The 17,551-nt window shown below is 34.8% G+C and overlaps 2 protein-coding genes and 1 long non-coding RNA gene across 3 annotated transcripts; 2 read left to right on the top strand and 1 right to left on the bottom strand.

The window, feature by feature from the left end:
- Positions 1-222: 222 nt before the first annotated feature.
- Positions 223-5,506, top strand: LOC107625574 (uncharacterized; the record flags this gene model as incomplete). The annotated part of the gene is made up of 13 exons (XM_088503620.1): positions 223-497; positions 2,042-2,216; positions 2,405-2,467; positions 2,579-2,684; positions 2,814-2,918; positions 3,011-3,087; positions 3,223-3,340; positions 3,444-3,516; positions 3,876-4,067; positions 4,416-4,533; positions 4,764-5,000; positions 5,072-5,129; positions 5,267-5,506. Coding segments are annotated over 12 exons (1,587 nt in total), but the record flags the coding sequence as incomplete, so codon positions are not given.
- A 1,197-nt stretch (positions 5,507-6,703) lies between these two features.
- On the top strand, positions 6,704-11,397 carry LOC107625575 (uncharacterized). The gene is made up of 8 exons (XM_016328251.3): positions 6,704-6,889; positions 7,090-7,432; positions 9,785-9,871; positions 10,019-10,055; positions 10,208-10,281; positions 10,391-10,484; positions 10,581-10,663; positions 11,108-11,397. The coding sequence occupies exons 3-8, from the start codon at positions 9,800-9,802 to the stop codon at positions 11,279-11,281; spliced, it is 534 nt and encodes a 177-aa protein (XP_016183737.1). The 5' UTR covers positions 6,704-6,889; positions 7,090-7,432; positions 9,785-9,799; the 3' UTR covers positions 11,282-11,397.
- Positions 11,398-12,722: 1,325 nt separating this feature from the next.
- LOC148575030 (uncharacterized) lies at positions 12,723-15,294 on the bottom strand. The gene is made up of 3 exons (XR_015905106.1): positions 15,238-15,294; positions 14,993-15,150; positions 12,723-12,857 (listed from the first exon to the last, which is right to left on the bottom strand). It is a non-coding gene; the product is annotated as an uncharacterized LOC148575030 (long non-coding RNA).
- Between the last annotated feature and the right edge of the window lie 2,257 nt (positions 15,295-17,551).

Here is a 17,551-nt window from a genome sequence, read left to right as displayed (position 1 = left end):
GTTCAATCAGAAACCAACGTGTAGAATGATCCGATTCTTCTCCTAAAACCGTTGATCCTCAAACCGTTCTGAAACCGTTAAACCGGTCGGCAATAGGCCGGTTGGATTGGATTGAAAACCGACCGATTCGTGTGAAACGACGTCGTTTTCCCTATTTTTTTTTAAAAAAAACAAAAAACAAAATCCCCCCACCCGGTTAACCCCCCCCCCCCCCCACACACACACCAAACACTCCCTTTGAAACAGGTAGCCCTAAGGATCCCCAGACCAAAAACCCACCTTCGTCGCCGGAACCGCCGCCGCCGTCCGTGGTTGTCGGCGTCTTCGCGGCCTCCTCCTTCCCCTTTCCCAAACGCATACGGCCAGAGCTTCTCTTCTAGCTCGGCACGTCATCCATTCCGCCGGTGGAGTCGCTGTTCGAGGCTTCCAGCTGCTGCGCCGTCATCTCGCTGTCGTGTCGCCGTCGCCTCGCCGTTGACGTCCTGCTGTAATGGAAGGTTAGTGGCACTGTGATTTCTGTTGAGTACTTGGATTATTGAATTTGAATGTCTCTGAAGTCTGAATGAGTGATTTTTGATTTTGAATGTCTCTGATTACTTGATTAGTGATTTGTATTTTGAATCTGAAATTTGTGATAACTGATAAGTGATTTGTTCTGCTGCTGTTGCCGATTTTAAATTTATGTTAGTTCTTAGTAAACTCATAACCATTGAATTGTGGCGTTTTCCCTCAAATTAATTTTGGTTCATGTGAGGTAATTGGTGTTTAGGGTACAAAGTGGAAACCTGCGACCTCCCAAGTGGAAACCTGTCTTTAAAATGACAAATATACTCAAAATGTTGTATGAGATAAGCTTACTGTTCATTTATGCAAAATCTACGTCAACTTGAATACATATATTCTACCAAGAAGCTTTGCTTTGCTTTTATTTTTATAATTTTATATATTTATTTAATTATGACCGGTCTACCGGGTGAACTAGTGACTCATCGGCTGAACCAGTGACCCGGTGACCCGATCGTATGATTGGGTTGATTACCGGTTCAGTTCTGATAACTATGGGTCTCTCACACCTTTTTTTGGGCAAATATTGGTGGGAAAGTTTGGTTACCGGCTCCTTTTTGTGACCAATAAAAATCTATTGACCCCTCAATAGATTGATAGATACTATTATTACCATGCCAATGAGTGAGATATATGTGTATATATATATATATATATATATATAGGCAAAGATTGCAACATGTTATATCTTTTCTTTATTATTTATGGTTGTATTATGAGGCATATGTTGAGCATTTAAGCAACATGTAACCCTAATACCGTATTCCTCAAGTCAAATTAAAGTTGATTGCCTTTGACTTTGTTTTAAGGGGAAAAAAGTTGTCACAAGAAAAAACATTTTATGAATTCTTATTGTTCTTCACAATTAATATAATGATGCATGTATATTCACATCGTATAGTGTAAATGTGAGTGAAAGTTGAGATATTTATGCATTGATCTAGAAGGGAGAAATATGTTTGGAAAATTTTAAAGTGTACTGGTATTAAAATTTACTGAAACACCAGTGTACCGATATATTTGAAAGCTTTCCAATATATTTTAAGGGACCCGTTTTGCAAGCAGAATATTAGAAAGATATAAAAGCCCATCAAAGATTGAAATTTGAAAGAGCATGCTTCTTCACTTTACCACTTATCTCATTCAAACTCTCCTCTCTGCTATGCACAAACCCTATCAACCTTAACCTGCAGTTAACAAACACCAACATTGGATGTCAACGACCCTTTAGATTTCGAGTTAGAGGATGAATTTCTCAAACCCGCGCCCAAAGTTAGCAATAAAAGGTACCCTTTTCCCTCTTCAAAGTTTTTATTTTGAACTTTTCTTTTTTGTGGTTACGGGGAATTTTTAGGGTTTAATAGTTTCTATTATCTAACTTCAAAAACCAAGTACATGATTTGATTTGGATTACTTAGGGTTGGGTCGGTAAATGTTGCTTACTACTAACTTATGGAAAATTTTGAGTCTGGATTAGGAGAAAGAAGGTTATTGGGTTGGATGATCTTCTTACTGATCATTTAAAACAACAGAATGAGAAGGAAAATCCAAACACGAAAAAGGCTAAGAAGGATGCCTGTTCCTATGATGATGATGATGAAGATCTCAGGGAAGCTTACTTGACAAAACTTGTTGAGAAGTGTGAAAATCAGGCAAAATAGTTTATTCCCCTTGTTCTTATTTTTGTAATGTTTTACCTTTCATTGTTATTATTTTGCCTTTATTTCTTCATTGTCGATTACTACTTAGGTTTTAATGGTTTTATTCCACTTGGAGGGAAAAGTCTTGTTATTTTCATTGTCTGTCATTCAGTAGCAATTGCTTGGATTGTTCTGTGCAGTTGAACGATTTTGGTGAAGAAGAAGATATTCCTCTCTGGGGAGTGAAAGTTTTTGGAGATAAGGTTATTATACTAACTCAATTCTCTGATATCATCTATCATCTATGTATGGCTTGCTGTTGGTTTTAAGCTTGGATGTATGAGAATAGGGATGTTTCTTTTCATGAGATGCAGAAGGCCTTTTCGCCGCTGGAATTTCCTGAGCTTGGAAGTTGCAACCTCCTGCAGTCATTTTTGAACAGTGAGCTGAATTCTGTGGTGGAATTGGCAGCAGAAAAAGGTTGCTATGGCATTTTGTTTGTTCAGTCAGTATTTTTGGCACTTTTTGTCGACTCATAGGCCATTTCCTTTTGGAATTGCAAAATACCAAGTAGTGCTTGATTTAAGTCAGGATGCTGCATTGTTTCAGGTGATAACTTTCTTGAAGGATTGCTCATCAATGGTTGGCTTCCAAAATTAGCATTCCTCTGTGGTCATATAGAAAAACCAGTAGCCATTTGGTCCTTCAACACAAGTGGGTGAAAGTTTAGTCTCATGTTATGTTGTTACCAGCTTTAAGCATAGCAGTCAGATTGTCACTCATCTATTTTTGTTTTGTTCGTTCAGTGTTATATTCATCAAATGAAGAGCTTCGAAACTCATCCTCTGACTTTTGGTCTGCAGTTCTCTCTTCTAGAAAAGAGGTAAAGACATGTTTGTTATGTTTCCTTTTGGTAATGATAGATGTTGGTAGCAGTAACAATTATGACTGAGCATGTTTCGTTTGAATCTATTTTCAATTGATACGTTAGTATTAAATACAGAATCATTATTTTTAGGTTGATCAATTGCCTGTCGAGATTGGTTGGTTTCCTGAGTACTCAGATTTGAGAACAGCTCTTGACACTTATGGGTTTCTTTTTGAATTTTCATCCAGTGGTGAACCCAAAAATTTAGGTAACTATGTTGAGATATTTGCAGTGTTTCAAGTGTAACAACAAAGACATTGCTACATATATTTATTTCCATCCTTCTAAGAAAATCTGTCTTTGTATCCTAGATTCTGACACTGGAGAACCACCCCAAAATATTAGAGCCTGGCTCAAATTTGTCACTGCTTGTTGTCTAATACGGTAAGCCACAACAATGTGTCTACTTAGACAATTATGTGAATTGGTTTTCTGTTACTTTTGTTACCTTTGGCACACTTAAAGAATTGGCTTAAAGAATAGAAGGATTAAGTGTTTACTAATGACTTTTTGCATATCGTAGTTTTTTTACCATCACTGATGTCTAATGTACCTTGGTGATTTGTGATTAAGTGTTTATTTGAAACTTCAGTATATATTTTGCACATTTAAGGTGTAAATCCTTGTTCTTTTAAGCTCTATCATTGGTTTATTTTAAGTGTTTTTGGGACATGATTTATGATTTGTCATCGTTGTTTATTGGTGTGACAATGTCAACTTATGCCTTTTTATGCTCACTGCAGGAGTAAAAGACCAGTATTTTCTGTTGTAGAAGCTGAAGAACTCGTTGAAATTATTATATGTCTATTCCTAGATCGCCAGTTTCAAGGTTTATTAGTGCTTTTGAATGATTGCATGCAAGCGATTGTCAATTACTTCACAGACCAAGAATGGCATTCAAGTTGTGGGAACGTAGCAAAATTCGTTGCTTCCAGGTTGTTATTACTTTTTAGTGCCAGTAATAATAATGTAGTACTTGAACTATGAACTTAGTAGCTTTATTTATCTACCCAATTGTAGCTTTGTTTAATGCTTGATAATTAAACTTAATAGAGAAGTGATTATCATCTCTGCAAGTTGGATCAAACTATTTTATACTCTGTTAATTCTTAGTGCTGAGATATTTATACATTCTGAATTTCTGTATGTGGTAATCATCAATGAAATCAGTCAGCATTAATTAGTGCAAACTGTAAATAAACAAGCTGAAGTGTAATTTAGTGCTTGCCCAATTACTTTATCTTCGCTTCCTTTCTCTTATTCTAACTGGCTTGGACGTGCAGAGTCTCAAAGGATCTGAATTGCATCCAATCTGTTGAGTGCATACCCGTAGCCAGCTCCCGTTGTAAGCAACTTAAGAGTGCTGTGGCGTATCAGAACCTACTTTCCTGTTTTAATGGAGTATGTTGCTTTCCCTTTTACCACTCAATTTGTGTTCTGCTTATGTATGTTTCCATGTACTATTACCTGTTTCAATATTTTCCACCAGTTTAATTTCTAAATTATCATATATTTTTTTAATGCATTCTTGGATCATTTGTCAATATCATTGCAAAATCAAAATGCACTCATAACTCAACAATTATTACCACCAAATTAATTGCATCCATATCTCAAAAATCTTGATACAGTTTTTGTGTCAAGCCAACAGTGGAGAAGACATCCTGAGATTGCTTAGGGCAATTAACTTCAAAGACAAAAGTTGTGATTTCTTCAAGATGTACATTCACCTAGTTTTGACAGAGAACTGGGTTTTGTCCAACTCATTAATCGAAGACAATCCAGTAATCTATGAAATGTTCTGTCTTCTTCTAAGACAATGCTCTAGCTTGATTTCAGCGACAGACCTACGATCATATGCGTCAAAGGTGAGCGAAATGTCTTTCTAATTATCAACCCGTGCTGCGATCAAATTTAAAGAAATGATTTTGTTATACAGGTTCGTCATAGGGCCGCATATCTTATGCACTTCTCCATCTACAAGTAGTTGGTTTCTGGTATGTATTGTACAGTATACTATTCACTTCATGGATAAACCTGAACCCTATAAAGAGAGTTGTTCATGTTAAGAGATAAAGACATAAATGTTTTTGGTGTCATTGTTTTTCATAACATCCTCTTTCTTCTTGTGTAGCCTTAAATGGCCATATTTGAAGGGCGAGAGGTTGGAAGATTGAAGTGGCATGGGTCAGCAACCTTATTTTGACTGAGATTCTTCCGACTCCCGGATGTTTTTGCTTCTTGTTGGGTGGCATGAATCAATATCTAAGTTATAAGTAGCTGACAATTATCTACCTTTTTTTCTAATTACCTTTTGTTAAATGCCATGCATTTGTGAAGTCCATTGTATATCAATCAAACTCTTTTAACCAAAGCTACATCTCACGTTGCATTTCTTTGTCTGAGTTGGCAAAAACCAAAGAGTAAGAAATTACAAGGGAAAATGAAAAATTTAGAAACAGATATCAAATGAGACTGCGCTTTATAAGTGCATAAGGTTTGATGTTGGTCATTAGATCTGACTAGTTTAGTGTCATAATATTATTGTTTTTTTTATTTTTTGGTCGGTGGATTGAACAACCCCCAATCCTAGGTGTCCCAATGGATTGGACAACCCTCAATCCTAGGTACCCCAATGGATTGGACAATCTCCAATCCTAAGTACATAGTACACACCCAAACACTTCTCATATACTTACCAATTTTTTTCTTCTCGGTTGCAGCTGGTAGGACTCGAACCCGAGACCTTTGAAATGGCGAGGGGCGGATATAATATTATTGTTGAATCCTATTCCTAAGCTAGTATGCTGTAAGGTTTTGTATTTGGACTGTTTGGGTCGGACAGCCCAACCGGACCTATTGGACCTCAGCACTCAAAAGCCCATTCAGTTTAAATAACATCTCCAAAACAAAATATGAATGACCATGACCAAAAAAAGAAGAAACCATGAACGACCAAAGACGGTGTTACTACTACCAAAAAAAAAAAAAAAAAAAAAGACGGTGTTACTAAACGTGAACACAATTCATTGACAAAAATAAATAAATAAACAAACATGGACACAATTGTAAAAGTCAAAAGAAACTCAATTAAAAATTGAATTTAATTGAACAACGTTGAATCATTTAAGCCACTAGGCATATTGTAAGGATTTTGCTGTGTTTTGCGTAAGATTATAAATTCAAATCTCTCATGTATATTATATTACAAGTAAAACTGTTTAGTTTCTCACAATATAAATTATGTTAAATATCTTATATACATGCTAATACGTGATTAAACAATATTGATAAACTATTTTACACGAAAATACATCAAAACTAATATCCTAAAAAAGAAGATAACCTCGTCTATCCATAGTGTGTTAGGTACAGAGAGGGTCGTTTTTGCTAGAGAGTGAGCAACTAAGTTACCATTTCTCTTTACATGAGAAATCTGGGTAAATCTAAGCCTATCCAAAAAAAATTACCATTTGACAAAGAGAGTCCAAAATAATTACTGTGGGTAATTGGATATCTCAGTGCATGGAGTACTTCAATGTTATCCCCTTAAACCACAACATAAAAAAACACCCCTCTATTGCTAATTTCAGTCCCACTAAACAAGAGAGTGCCTCTGCCTCCCTGACCGAATGAAAGCACGCCATGGATCTTCCAAGTTGCAACAGCCAAAATAGCGCCTTGGTGATCTCGGATCACAGCTCCAGCTCCGCGGTCTCCGCCGTTTGCTCCGGCGGCATCAAAGTTGTGCAAAGTGGTGAGATACTGATTCCTCTCTGTTGTAGGTTTTTCCATGTGGGCAGGGCATTGGAGATGAGCCTCCAGCTGAAATTCAGTACTCTTGGCGGAGCTGGGATTTTCCATAAACCTTATTATACTCATTATATCACAGTCTCTAAGACAGCCTTTGTGGAAAGAAAAATACACATTTAATATATTTTTTTTGGTGAAATTCAGATTGGATTTGGGCTTGGACTATGTTCATCCATGGAAGGCCCAACTCTGGGACACAGAACAACAGCGTGGGAATGAGAATGAGAACGCAAGTCCGGTGACTGAGGAGCAGTTCACTCGCCGCCACAAATCGTGTTGCGCCGCTCGTCTCCGATCTTGCAACAAGGAACCGTGAGCAGTTTTTCCTCCGGCCAAAGAGTGACCCTCCTAACCGCCGAGAACCAACTATCGCTTGCAAGTTCAAACCCTTCGCCCTTGCTTCGATCTTCGAAGCCACTGGTTGCATCGCAATAGAATTTTGCTTGGCTCGTCCAAGTCATCTTCGTCTTTTGCTTCTGCTCTCTTGGTGAGAGTGCTTCTGGAATTTTAATTGTTGTTATTGATGATTCCATATTTGCAACAACAAATTTTATCTCTGATTATGGATTTGCTATAGAACTGTGATCTGGTTTTTCTATTCAAATGTTGATATATGATGATTGCTTCTGAATCTTTGATCTGCAATATTTTTTCTTTTTCATCGTAGAATTTTGCCTGATACAATGTTCGGAAAATAGTTTAGATTTTCAAAAAAAGCGTCTCTATGAATGTGAATTTGCAATCCGTTAATAAAGAATTGGTAAATCCTGCATTCTTTCATGTTACAATCATGCTTCTGAAAACCAGACTGGACCGGCCAATCCAACCGGTCTAACTTTGAACCGGCAGCAGTTACGATCTGGTTAGCCTTTTAAATTGTTGATTAAAAAACCAGTGGAAAAACTGCTGAACCGGCCAGGAACCAGCAAGTCGGACCGAACCGGGACCCAGCCGGTTTTTATTACTGATAATGAGTAATGAACATTATTGAGCTGTTCTTGTTATGAGTAATGATTTTCTTAGGTTTTTCTGTTATGAGTAATTTAGATTATTTTGTTTTACAGTAATTATGGAACTGTTCTTGTTGTTCAGCTGTATTTTTTTATTTAATTGTTCAGTGTTGTGTTTATTGTTGCTGATTGTTGCTCTTTGTTTTTGATGGTTTTGATTGTTAATGTTTGTTCACTGCTGTGGTTGTTCTTATTGTTCTTGATTGTTGTTTTTTTTGTAATGCTGTTTGTTGCTGTGTTGCTGTTTTTCATGTTGTTTTTGCATTCTTATGCTGTGTGCAGCTTAATTTTTTGCATTTCTTGAGTTGTGCTTTGATTATTTAATTGAAAAATTACTTCTAACAAAGTTAAAAGAGATGCTTAAGACGAATGAAGAAATTACCATTTGGGAATGTGTGATCCAAAGTAGTTGAAAGTTCTTGACTATGGCTCTTGTCTTTTGGTTTTGCGGCAGTCCAGGCCATCTCTTCTCCTGTTCTGCTGCGTCCAGCCCTCTGTGCTCCCTCACCTCTGTGCTCTAGAAAGTATTTTTTACTGTAATTGTTGTTTTTATTGGTTTAGGATTGTTAATATCAGATTTTCTTTTCTCAATTATTGTTGTTATAACTGTGGTTTAGGATTGTTGATCAAGTTCTTGATTCTGTTATGTTATGTTGATGTTCTGTTGTCTTTAATTTTTTTTTTGTTTTTGTTTTTATTGTGATTTTCTGTTCTTGAACTTGTTCAGTTGATAATTTGCTAAATTGTTGGGCTGCTGTTGTTTTGATTTGCCAAATTAATAGGTTGCTGCGATATAATTTGCTGGATTTTCTATTCTTGTTGTTTATTTGCAAATTGTTGTGTATTGTTGTCTTTGAGTTGCTGTGTTGTTCTTCTCAAATTGTTAATTTTCTAATTTGCTAAATTGAAATTGTTGTGATTTTTGAGATTGGGATTATCCTTGTTTCTTGTTTCTTCAGGTTAGTTTATATTTGGTTGGTTGGTTAAGTTTGTTTCAAAGATGGAAATATCTTGATGTTAATTACTTTGTGTGCTTAGGTTTTTAATTATGCTTTTGGTACTATCATCATGGAGAACATTAGTAGGGGATCAAGTAGTACTTCTACTTTATTAGCATATAAGCATCTAATTTGGCTCAGATCGGACAATAGCTGCTTAATTAGATTAGAGTTAGTATTATGATTATTAATTTTCACTCTCATCAACAATGAGATTAGAGTTAGATTCAAAATATATTTAAATAAATACCTTAGTTATTTAATTTTTGAGTTTGTATTTTGATAAAATCATAAGATTTTGATGACATTTCATGTAGTGCTTTAAATTTAGAAGACGTTTTAAGATTTATATTAGATTATAATTATGTTTTAGGGTATTTATTTATATTTTTTATTATTTTATTATAAAACGAATTTTTTGGTTGAACTACGGTTGAACCGATTAGATCAATAAACCAGTAATTAGAGTGGTTCGATGACCGGTCCGGTTTTCAGAACCTTGGTTACAATTGTTTTGCTATGATGCTATTGAATACCTTTTTATACACTACGCACACCGCCTTGTCCATCAAGTGATAGCTTTTACCTCCTTTGTGGTCTCTTGGTCGAATCTAATCTTATGTCATCAAAATTAGCCGGAAGCTTAATGTAGCAGTAATCACAATTACTTCTAGGCTATCTCTATCTTTCTTTTTTGATGCCCTTCCAAGCTTGTATCGTTCTTGTTGGCATTCCCTCCCATGCTTCTCTTGCTGTTTCTATCAGCAAGTTTTTGTGCAAACAGATTTGTATGTTTATTATTCTTAGTATTAATAAATAGTTATTGAGCAGAAGAGGGAACTATCGATGTTCACCAATGACCAGAGACAACAAGAGCGAACTGGAAAATATGGAAGTCCTAGATTTCAATACCTTCAGGTGCTTCTCTCATCATCTTTTTCTTTTCAACTTCTGTTGCTTTTATTATTATAACAGCAACAACGACGGCAAAACAAAAACAAATAATAGTCATGTACAACTATTTTAGACACAAGTATTTTCGTTGACAGATGACGCTTGTTTCAGGAACTGGTGTCTCAGTTTCAGAACACAACTGATGAAGGTATACTTTTTTTTCATTTATTTTTAGAAGTTTTATTTGATAATTTAGTAATGTTTGAAACACTCTTTTCAACTGCATTTGTAAAGACACATTTGTCTTCTAGAGTTCTAGATTGCTGAAACTTTTTCATATTCTTTTTCCCCCCTTAACAGAAACAAAAGAGAGGATTCTGGCAAATTTGGCCAACTTCGCTTATGATCCTTACAATTATAACTTGTTGCGACAGGTATGGAGCCAAAAAATTGCATATTTTGTACTTTGTAACTTTCTTTAATATCGATGCATGCATTGTTCAGTTTGTAACTTCTGTTTTACCCAATTTGACACATGAGCAGCTTAATGTTTTGGAACTCTTCCTGGACTGCATGACTGAACCCAATGAAAAACTTGTAGACTTTGGTGTTGGAGGCATCTGCAATTCTTGTGCTGGTAAAATGCTAGTTGTTTTGCTCTTGTTTTGTAAACTTCTATTTTAAAGAATTTTATTCATGATAACAGCCTTTTGAATTGATTTATTTATTTTAGATCAGGCAAATGTTGCAGTTGTAAGTAAGTTTGGTGGCATACCTCTTATCATTCAATGTCTATCAAGCCCAGTCAGGAACACTGTAAGGATAAGAAACTTTCTTGAGTTTGTTTTGCTTGACCACCTCATGATTTTGTTTTGGCTCTTTAGTTCAACTTGTGAATGCTACGAGCCAAAGGGACATGTAAAGCCAGAATCTTAAAATTGTTTTTGACACAATAATCTTTCCCCTAGTTTATGCTATATATGAGCATGATTCATATTTGTTACTCTATCTTTGAAATTTAGGTTCTCTTATTGTCTTCTGTGTATCAGAAGAAATAACTTCGAATGATTTTTCATAGGATGTTAGATTCTCTAGAATGTATATACCTTTATACCTGTTAAACTTGCTTACTAATAACTTGTTCTCAAAATTACATAGTAACTGCTGAGTAAATCATATATCTTTATCGACCTTTACATTCTTAATTTTCTTCTTATTATGATTCGATGTATCACTGAGTAATTACCGTTTGATATTTAGGTAAATTATGCACTTGGAGCACTTTATTATGTGTGTAATGAATCTAACAAGGAAGAGATTTTAAAGCCAGAAGTTGTTGATGCCATCAAGAGGTATGCAGCAGCTGAAGAAGTTAGTGCAAGCTTCAGTAATCTAGCCAAAGCTTTCCTAGACAAACATCTATCTGAGAACTAGAGTTTACTATTCAATATCAGAGAGACTATCCTGTATAAGGTTATTTTCTGGCTTATAACTTAATTATTCTACAATGTTCACTTCGGTTTAAGTTCAATTAGCATTTATTCAAATTATATGGTCTTGTGATCAACATTATTTACTTGATAACAGTTGAGATTTTGAAAGGAAAGGAAAAGAAGGGAATGGCTTGAAATATTGGGTTTAGTGGGTTATAAAGTAAAGTGTTAGACAAATAATGTTAAAAGAGAAGTGGGCTATACGGTATATTGTTGGGGTTTGAAAATCCCTACTCTCTCACTCTGACCAAAAAAAAGAAAAAAAAAGAAAAAGAGAAAATAAAAGAAAGAAGTAAATAAGGAGAAAGGATAGTGGGTATGAATTTCTGGATCCTTTTATTTTTGGAATGGTTCGGCTGTAGAAGGCTGGGTATAGGCCGAAATGAAAAAAAGCATAAATTAGTCATGTTTTATTGAGACCCATTGCATGTAAAGAAAAAATGAATTTAGCATTTGAAATTAATTTATATATAACCAGGAATAGTTGGCACAATTTTTGGAATAAATTTACTTAGATGAAATTCCAATATATCAATTGTAAACATGAGAAAATAAAATTAAGCTATGAATGCTAAAAAAATTCAAATTTTTTACGATTTGAACATAAAAAGTCAGTTAATGTAGTAATTAATAGATAGCATAGTTGGTAACTTTTTTTCTATTATTTAATAGATGAATAATATTTATTCCTTGTGTCAATATTTATTTTGCAGTAAAAAAAATTAATAATTTCATTCATATATAGAAAAATATGGTTCAATTTGGTAATTAAGTAATTGATATTTTAGCACTTTGGATTATTCAGCTCACTTCTCAGCTCATGAGAGGTTGAATTTCTTTCTCTTTTGCTTCATTTAATATTTTTTCATCTCATTTTGGGTTACATCCTGGGTAACTATGTTATTTTTCAGCACATTAAATGGGAACTTCTATGGTGCTGATAGCAAAAATAAGCATATGATGATGTCCTTATGTGTTATTGTAACACTCTACCATACAGAGTCTTATGCTTAAGTCATAATTCAGAGATGGCAATGTATTACGACCTCTAAAATAAAAATTTAGTACGTATAGTAGTATGAATGATGTTTATAACTAGGAGCCTTTGAAGGAAAAAGGGATAAATAAAAATCGTGACTCGAAAAGTGTAACACTCCGATCGATAACGTAGCGAACAAAAATAAACCATCGCGAGAATTATATATATATATATGAAAGAGTGTCAAAAACGGGAATATCAAAACTCAAAATCCGGTTGCGAAGATAACCGATCCGAGCATAGTAATATATACATATAATAAAATAAGAAAACCCCAAAGGAAACCCAAAAGGATACAAAAACAGAGAACCTAGTCTCCAAAATCCCCTCTAAGAGGAGTCATCACAGTTTGTATTATTCAATGGAGATAAAAGTATCTAAGAGAAATCATAAAATCAAAACAGAGTCCCGAGAACAAGGATCTTCGCTAATCCAGAAGTCTCCAGCATGCCTCAACGGGAAGCCTCGCGTCCTGCATCTGAAAACCACAAAATCCGCATGGGTGAGAACCAGAGGTCCCCAACATGGTAACAGTTCCCCATATATAACATGTAATAATAGAGGAAAGCCGAAGGCAATCCTAGGACTTCCTCCAGATAATATCAAAGCTTATAAACAAGCTAAACCATAAGTGGCAACTGACTAAAGATCCTTCAGTCTAACTAATACTTCCCTTTCCAATTCCTTCAGACCTCCCAACCACCAGCAGGAGTATAATGTAGCAAACACAGCTAAATCAAACAAGAGATATACAAATAAGAACAGATAAGGCATTTAGACAATTAGCAAGTAATATGCAGTCAAATAGGCAATCTCAAACAATTCATATAGTATGCATATGATGAATGCCTGTCCCTAGTGGCTGATGATATCATATGTCGGTTATAGAGCCAACCCAACAAGTCCTGGTAGCTAACCATTGGACTGTCCCTCTGTCGCGCATCCCCAACTCGAGTTATACTCATCATAAACTTGATCATAATCATGATCCATATCCATCACCCTCACTGGTGAATATTTATGGGGGCGAGCTCATCCGGGGCTTTCACAGTGCCCGACCACACTTACGACATAGGGTCAAAAGAGCTTCGAGTCTCAACCTGGAGCACGTGGTGGCTAGCCACTGCTTCCTCCCAGGAAAATCCTCATCTCCGATGGTGGAAGTGCAAACATTCACAATTCATTCAACAGCATATATGCATTTATACTTAGCCATAATCATGGTTCCGCCGTAGCACGGTAATAATCCAGCCATCCGGCTCACGGTTAAATCCATAACCAGCCAATTCATTAGCAATTACGGCCCTTCGGACCATGGCATAACAAGCACTTCCACCGCCATCCTCCGCATCTCACATAATCATCTTGATCCTCATTGATCATTCATTTTTCCCTTGCTTCATTCGCAAGTTACCACATTCACTAGCTCATTGCTAGGCATATTATAATGATTTAAGACATAAGTGGTGAGATTGGAGGCTTAGAAGTATGAAATTTGGCTTTTAAAACTCAAAAATCAACTTTGGGATGAAAACAGGGCCACGCGTACGCGTACGCGCACTCCACGCGCACGCGTGGATGGCCACAAAACTCATCGACGCGCAAGCGTCATACGCGCGGACGCGTGGATTGAAAAATAGCCAAACGACGCGCAAGCGTCAGCCACGCGTACGCGTGGGTGCTCTTGCGCCCCAGGCACAAAACTGGCACAACTCTAGCACAACTCTCGGAAAAATAGCTGGGCATTTGGTGCAGCGCATCGACGCGCCCGCGCACACCACGCGCACGCGTGGATGGTGCTTTCTTGAAGAACGGCGCGTACGCGCCAAGTGCGCCTACGCGCGGAGGGTCATTCTACTAAAAATTTTCTAAGTTAAAAGCTGCAGAATTCACAGATTCAACCCCCAATCTTTCGACGGACATAACTTTATCATTTTAAATCGTTTTCCGCTCGTTCTTCCAACGGCATGGACATCCCGGATCCAATTTAATTTCTAAATAAGTTTTGTACAAAACGGGGATCCGTAATCCAAGTTATGTCTCGTCAAAATATGCACAAAAACCATGTTTTCATACAAAACCACAAGGTGCCATTTTCAAAACAAGCCATTTTCAACTCTTTCAAAATCAACCAAAACATGCCAATTTCAATCCTTTTTGAAATCAATCAAAATGTACCAATATCAACATCAAGCCTCCTCAACTCACACATCAACACTTCACCACAATTCGCAAAACATCATGCCACTAATTTAGCACTTCTCAATCAAATGGCTAAGAGATAACACAAAAACATGTCATACATACTTTCTCATCCCAATCTCCCATGATACCACTTTCAATTAACCATCATTACACATACTCAATATCATACTCACCATCAACATGGTGTCACCCACAATTCAACCTCAATTACTCATCAAGCATGTATCACAACATGCATATTTCTCATACATCATACCATCAAGGCATCAATAATCATCATCACATATATGACCACATCATATATCTCAACCATTCAACAACATCAACAATTCAATGCCTATCTTAGGGCTTCTAGCCTAAGTATTTCCTACCACATTACATATTAGATACGAGAAACCGAGACCATACCTTAGCCGATTTTCCAAGCTCAACCGGAGCACTTCCAAACCACTTGTCCACAAGTCCTCTAGGTTTTAACCCCTCCAAGAACAGATTTTTACCACCAAAAATCCTTTTTCAAGTTTTCCAAGGTCTCAATCAAGCCCCAACATTCACATATACACAACCTAAGCCACAATCATCATACCCATACACAACATCTCAATACCCAAACATCATAGAATAACAAATTACACTAGGGTTGAGAATCTTACCACACCCAAGGTCCAAGGAGACAAGATTAACCTTCTCCTTTAAGAGAGTTGGGTCCTATAACATCAAAGAGCCCAAAATCTCAACATTTTTGCTCATGAAACTCGAAATCAAAGCTAGAAATTCGAAGAGCAAAACGTGACTTACCTCAAGATTGATTGTATGGGTTTTGTAGAGCTATCCGCGGTGAACGCGTGGCTGCAAACGGTGCGGCGATCGGAGCTCTAAATCAAAAGTTATGGTGGTTTGAAGATCAACCAAGGGAGAGAACTTGAGAGAGTGTTCTTCCCTCCATGGCCTCCATTTTCAGCGTGTGAGTGTCTCAAGTGAGGAGAGAGAGTGCTGAAAACTAGGGTTTTGGTTTAGTTTAGTTGGGTCAAGGGCCCACTTTGGGTCCGGTTGGCTCGGTTTGGCCCGTTCGGTCCAATCTTGGTCCGATTTCTATAAAATCGGTACCGAAATTCTCGTCTCAATCTCTTCTATCATATTAAGCCATAAAAATCACATTTTTTTTGGCTTTCTTGAATAAATTCTCATTTATAGGTTAATTAACCGTTAATTAACCGGGTCTTACAGTTACTCTGAAAATGTAACACGTGGCTATTAATCTCACTCATTGTTATGGTTTTACGGAATATGGAGTAGCTAGTAGGTTATTTTTTCGTTACTTGTTTAAAAGATGGTCTCCCATTCTTTATAGGTTAATTATATGATTAACTAAATGAGATATTTGGACCATATTAAAAATTTAGTAAGAAGTTGTAGTGGTAACAAAAAAATTAATATAAAAGTCATGTATTGTACCAAAAATATATTACAAAAATTTGCTTTATTATTTGTTGATGTATAGAATATAATTATGGAAATTTTCAAATCTTATTATTAGCTATATATCTATATGTAAGATAGAATTGGTTGGTAATATTTATTTAATTAACTAAATAATAATAAAGGGTTCTTTTTGGTTTAACAATTACTGCATGGTATATAATATATAAATAAATTACACACATGAATATGAATATAATCATAAGTAGGAAAAAAATTGTAGTGTTAGAAAAATGTTATTTATATATTAGAATAATATAATAAACAATTATAATAAAAAAGTTAAATTTATTTTTAAAAAAAGTCTCTGTTCAAGAATAAAATTAGAATATTATATTTAATTTATTCAGATTTGAACTTAAATATATGTCTTTTCATTTATGTAGATTATTTAATATTAGCTATTTTTAAATGTGTTTGTTATTCAGTTGTAATTATTTTTCTTATATAATAATAAAATAAATATAAAAAATAAATTTTTAAATAGTTAATATTAATTATTTTATTATAAAATTATTTTTTAGCTCTTGTTTTAAGGAGGATATAAAGTTTATACTTATAATTTAAGATTTATAATTTAAATTTTAGAATTTAAAATTTAGAATAATATATTTTTTGTCTTTGAAATTTGTCAAAAATTTTAAAAATACCTCTAAATTTTATTTTGTTTTAATATACATCAAATATTCCCCTTACAACTAAATTTTTAAAAATTTTAGGACTAATCCATCAATAATATATAATAACTATGTCTGATTTGTTTATGTTAAAAGTTCTTCTTGTAAAATTGTTGTTGAATTGGTCTTTTAAGTTTTTTGACAAATTAATCATCAGTGATATATTTGATGTAAATCGAAAAATTCTGAAACAAAATAAAATAGTATATTTTTAAAAGGTTTAGCAAATTTTGAAGACAAAAAATATACTTTACTCTAAAATTTAAAATTTAATATTTAATATTTAAAATAAAAATTTATTTTTGGCTAAAAAATGGATTCCCTGATTTAACTCAATAATAACTTAGTTAATGTTAACGAATTATAACTCAAATGACATAATCTCTCTATACTAAAATAGAAATTATAGATTTAAATTTCACTTCTAAGTTCTAACTTTTTTTGGGAGGAGGGGGGGGAGGAACTTAGTTAATTGACGTAGTTAGTATTTAATAAATATTATCAATCAATTTTGTCTTATAAACTCTATGTGTATCTAATAAAATTCAAATTTTTCCACAATTATATTCCAATATATGCTAGGCTGCTAGCATCATCTATCAAATAATAAAGTAAGTTTTTGTAACTTTTTTAGTACACTACATGAATTTTATATTCATTTTCTTGTTTAACTAATAGCTCAAATACCTCGTTTAATTAAACATATAATTATACTTAATAACTAGCTGCAAGAAATGAGACTTTTTTTCAAATAAGAAACGGGAACTTAGTTCATTAGTTACTCCGTAACAATCAATGAGATTAATAGCCA

This window comes from Arachis ipaensis, chromosome B2 (assembly GCF_059453495.1).
Source record: "Arachis ipaensis isolate K30076 ecotype BB chromosome B2, ASM5945349v1, whole genome shotgun sequence".
Taxonomy (NCBI): Eukaryota; Viridiplantae; Streptophyta; class Magnoliopsida; order Fabales; family Fabaceae; genus Arachis; species Arachis ipaensis.
The sequence above is the reverse complement of the archived record's forward strand: the minus strand, read 5'-3'. Positions and strand labels throughout refer to the sequence as shown.

What these genes read in the sequence shown, in the direction of transcription:
- LOC107625575 (XM_016328251.3), top strand. Translation starts at nt 9,800, where the DNA reads ATGTTCACCAATGACCAGAGACAACAAGAGCGAACTGGAAAATATGGA. An exon ending in CATCTGCAATTCTTGTGCTG is followed by an intron (nt 10,485 to 10,580) that starts GTAAAATGCTAG and finishes TATTTATTTTAG; the next exon opens with ATCAGGCAAATGTTGCAGTT. An exon ending in CAAGCCCAGTCAGGAACACT is followed by an intron (nt 10,664 to 11,107) that starts GTAAGGATAAGA and finishes TTTGATATTTAG; the next exon opens with GTAAATTATGCACTTGGAGC.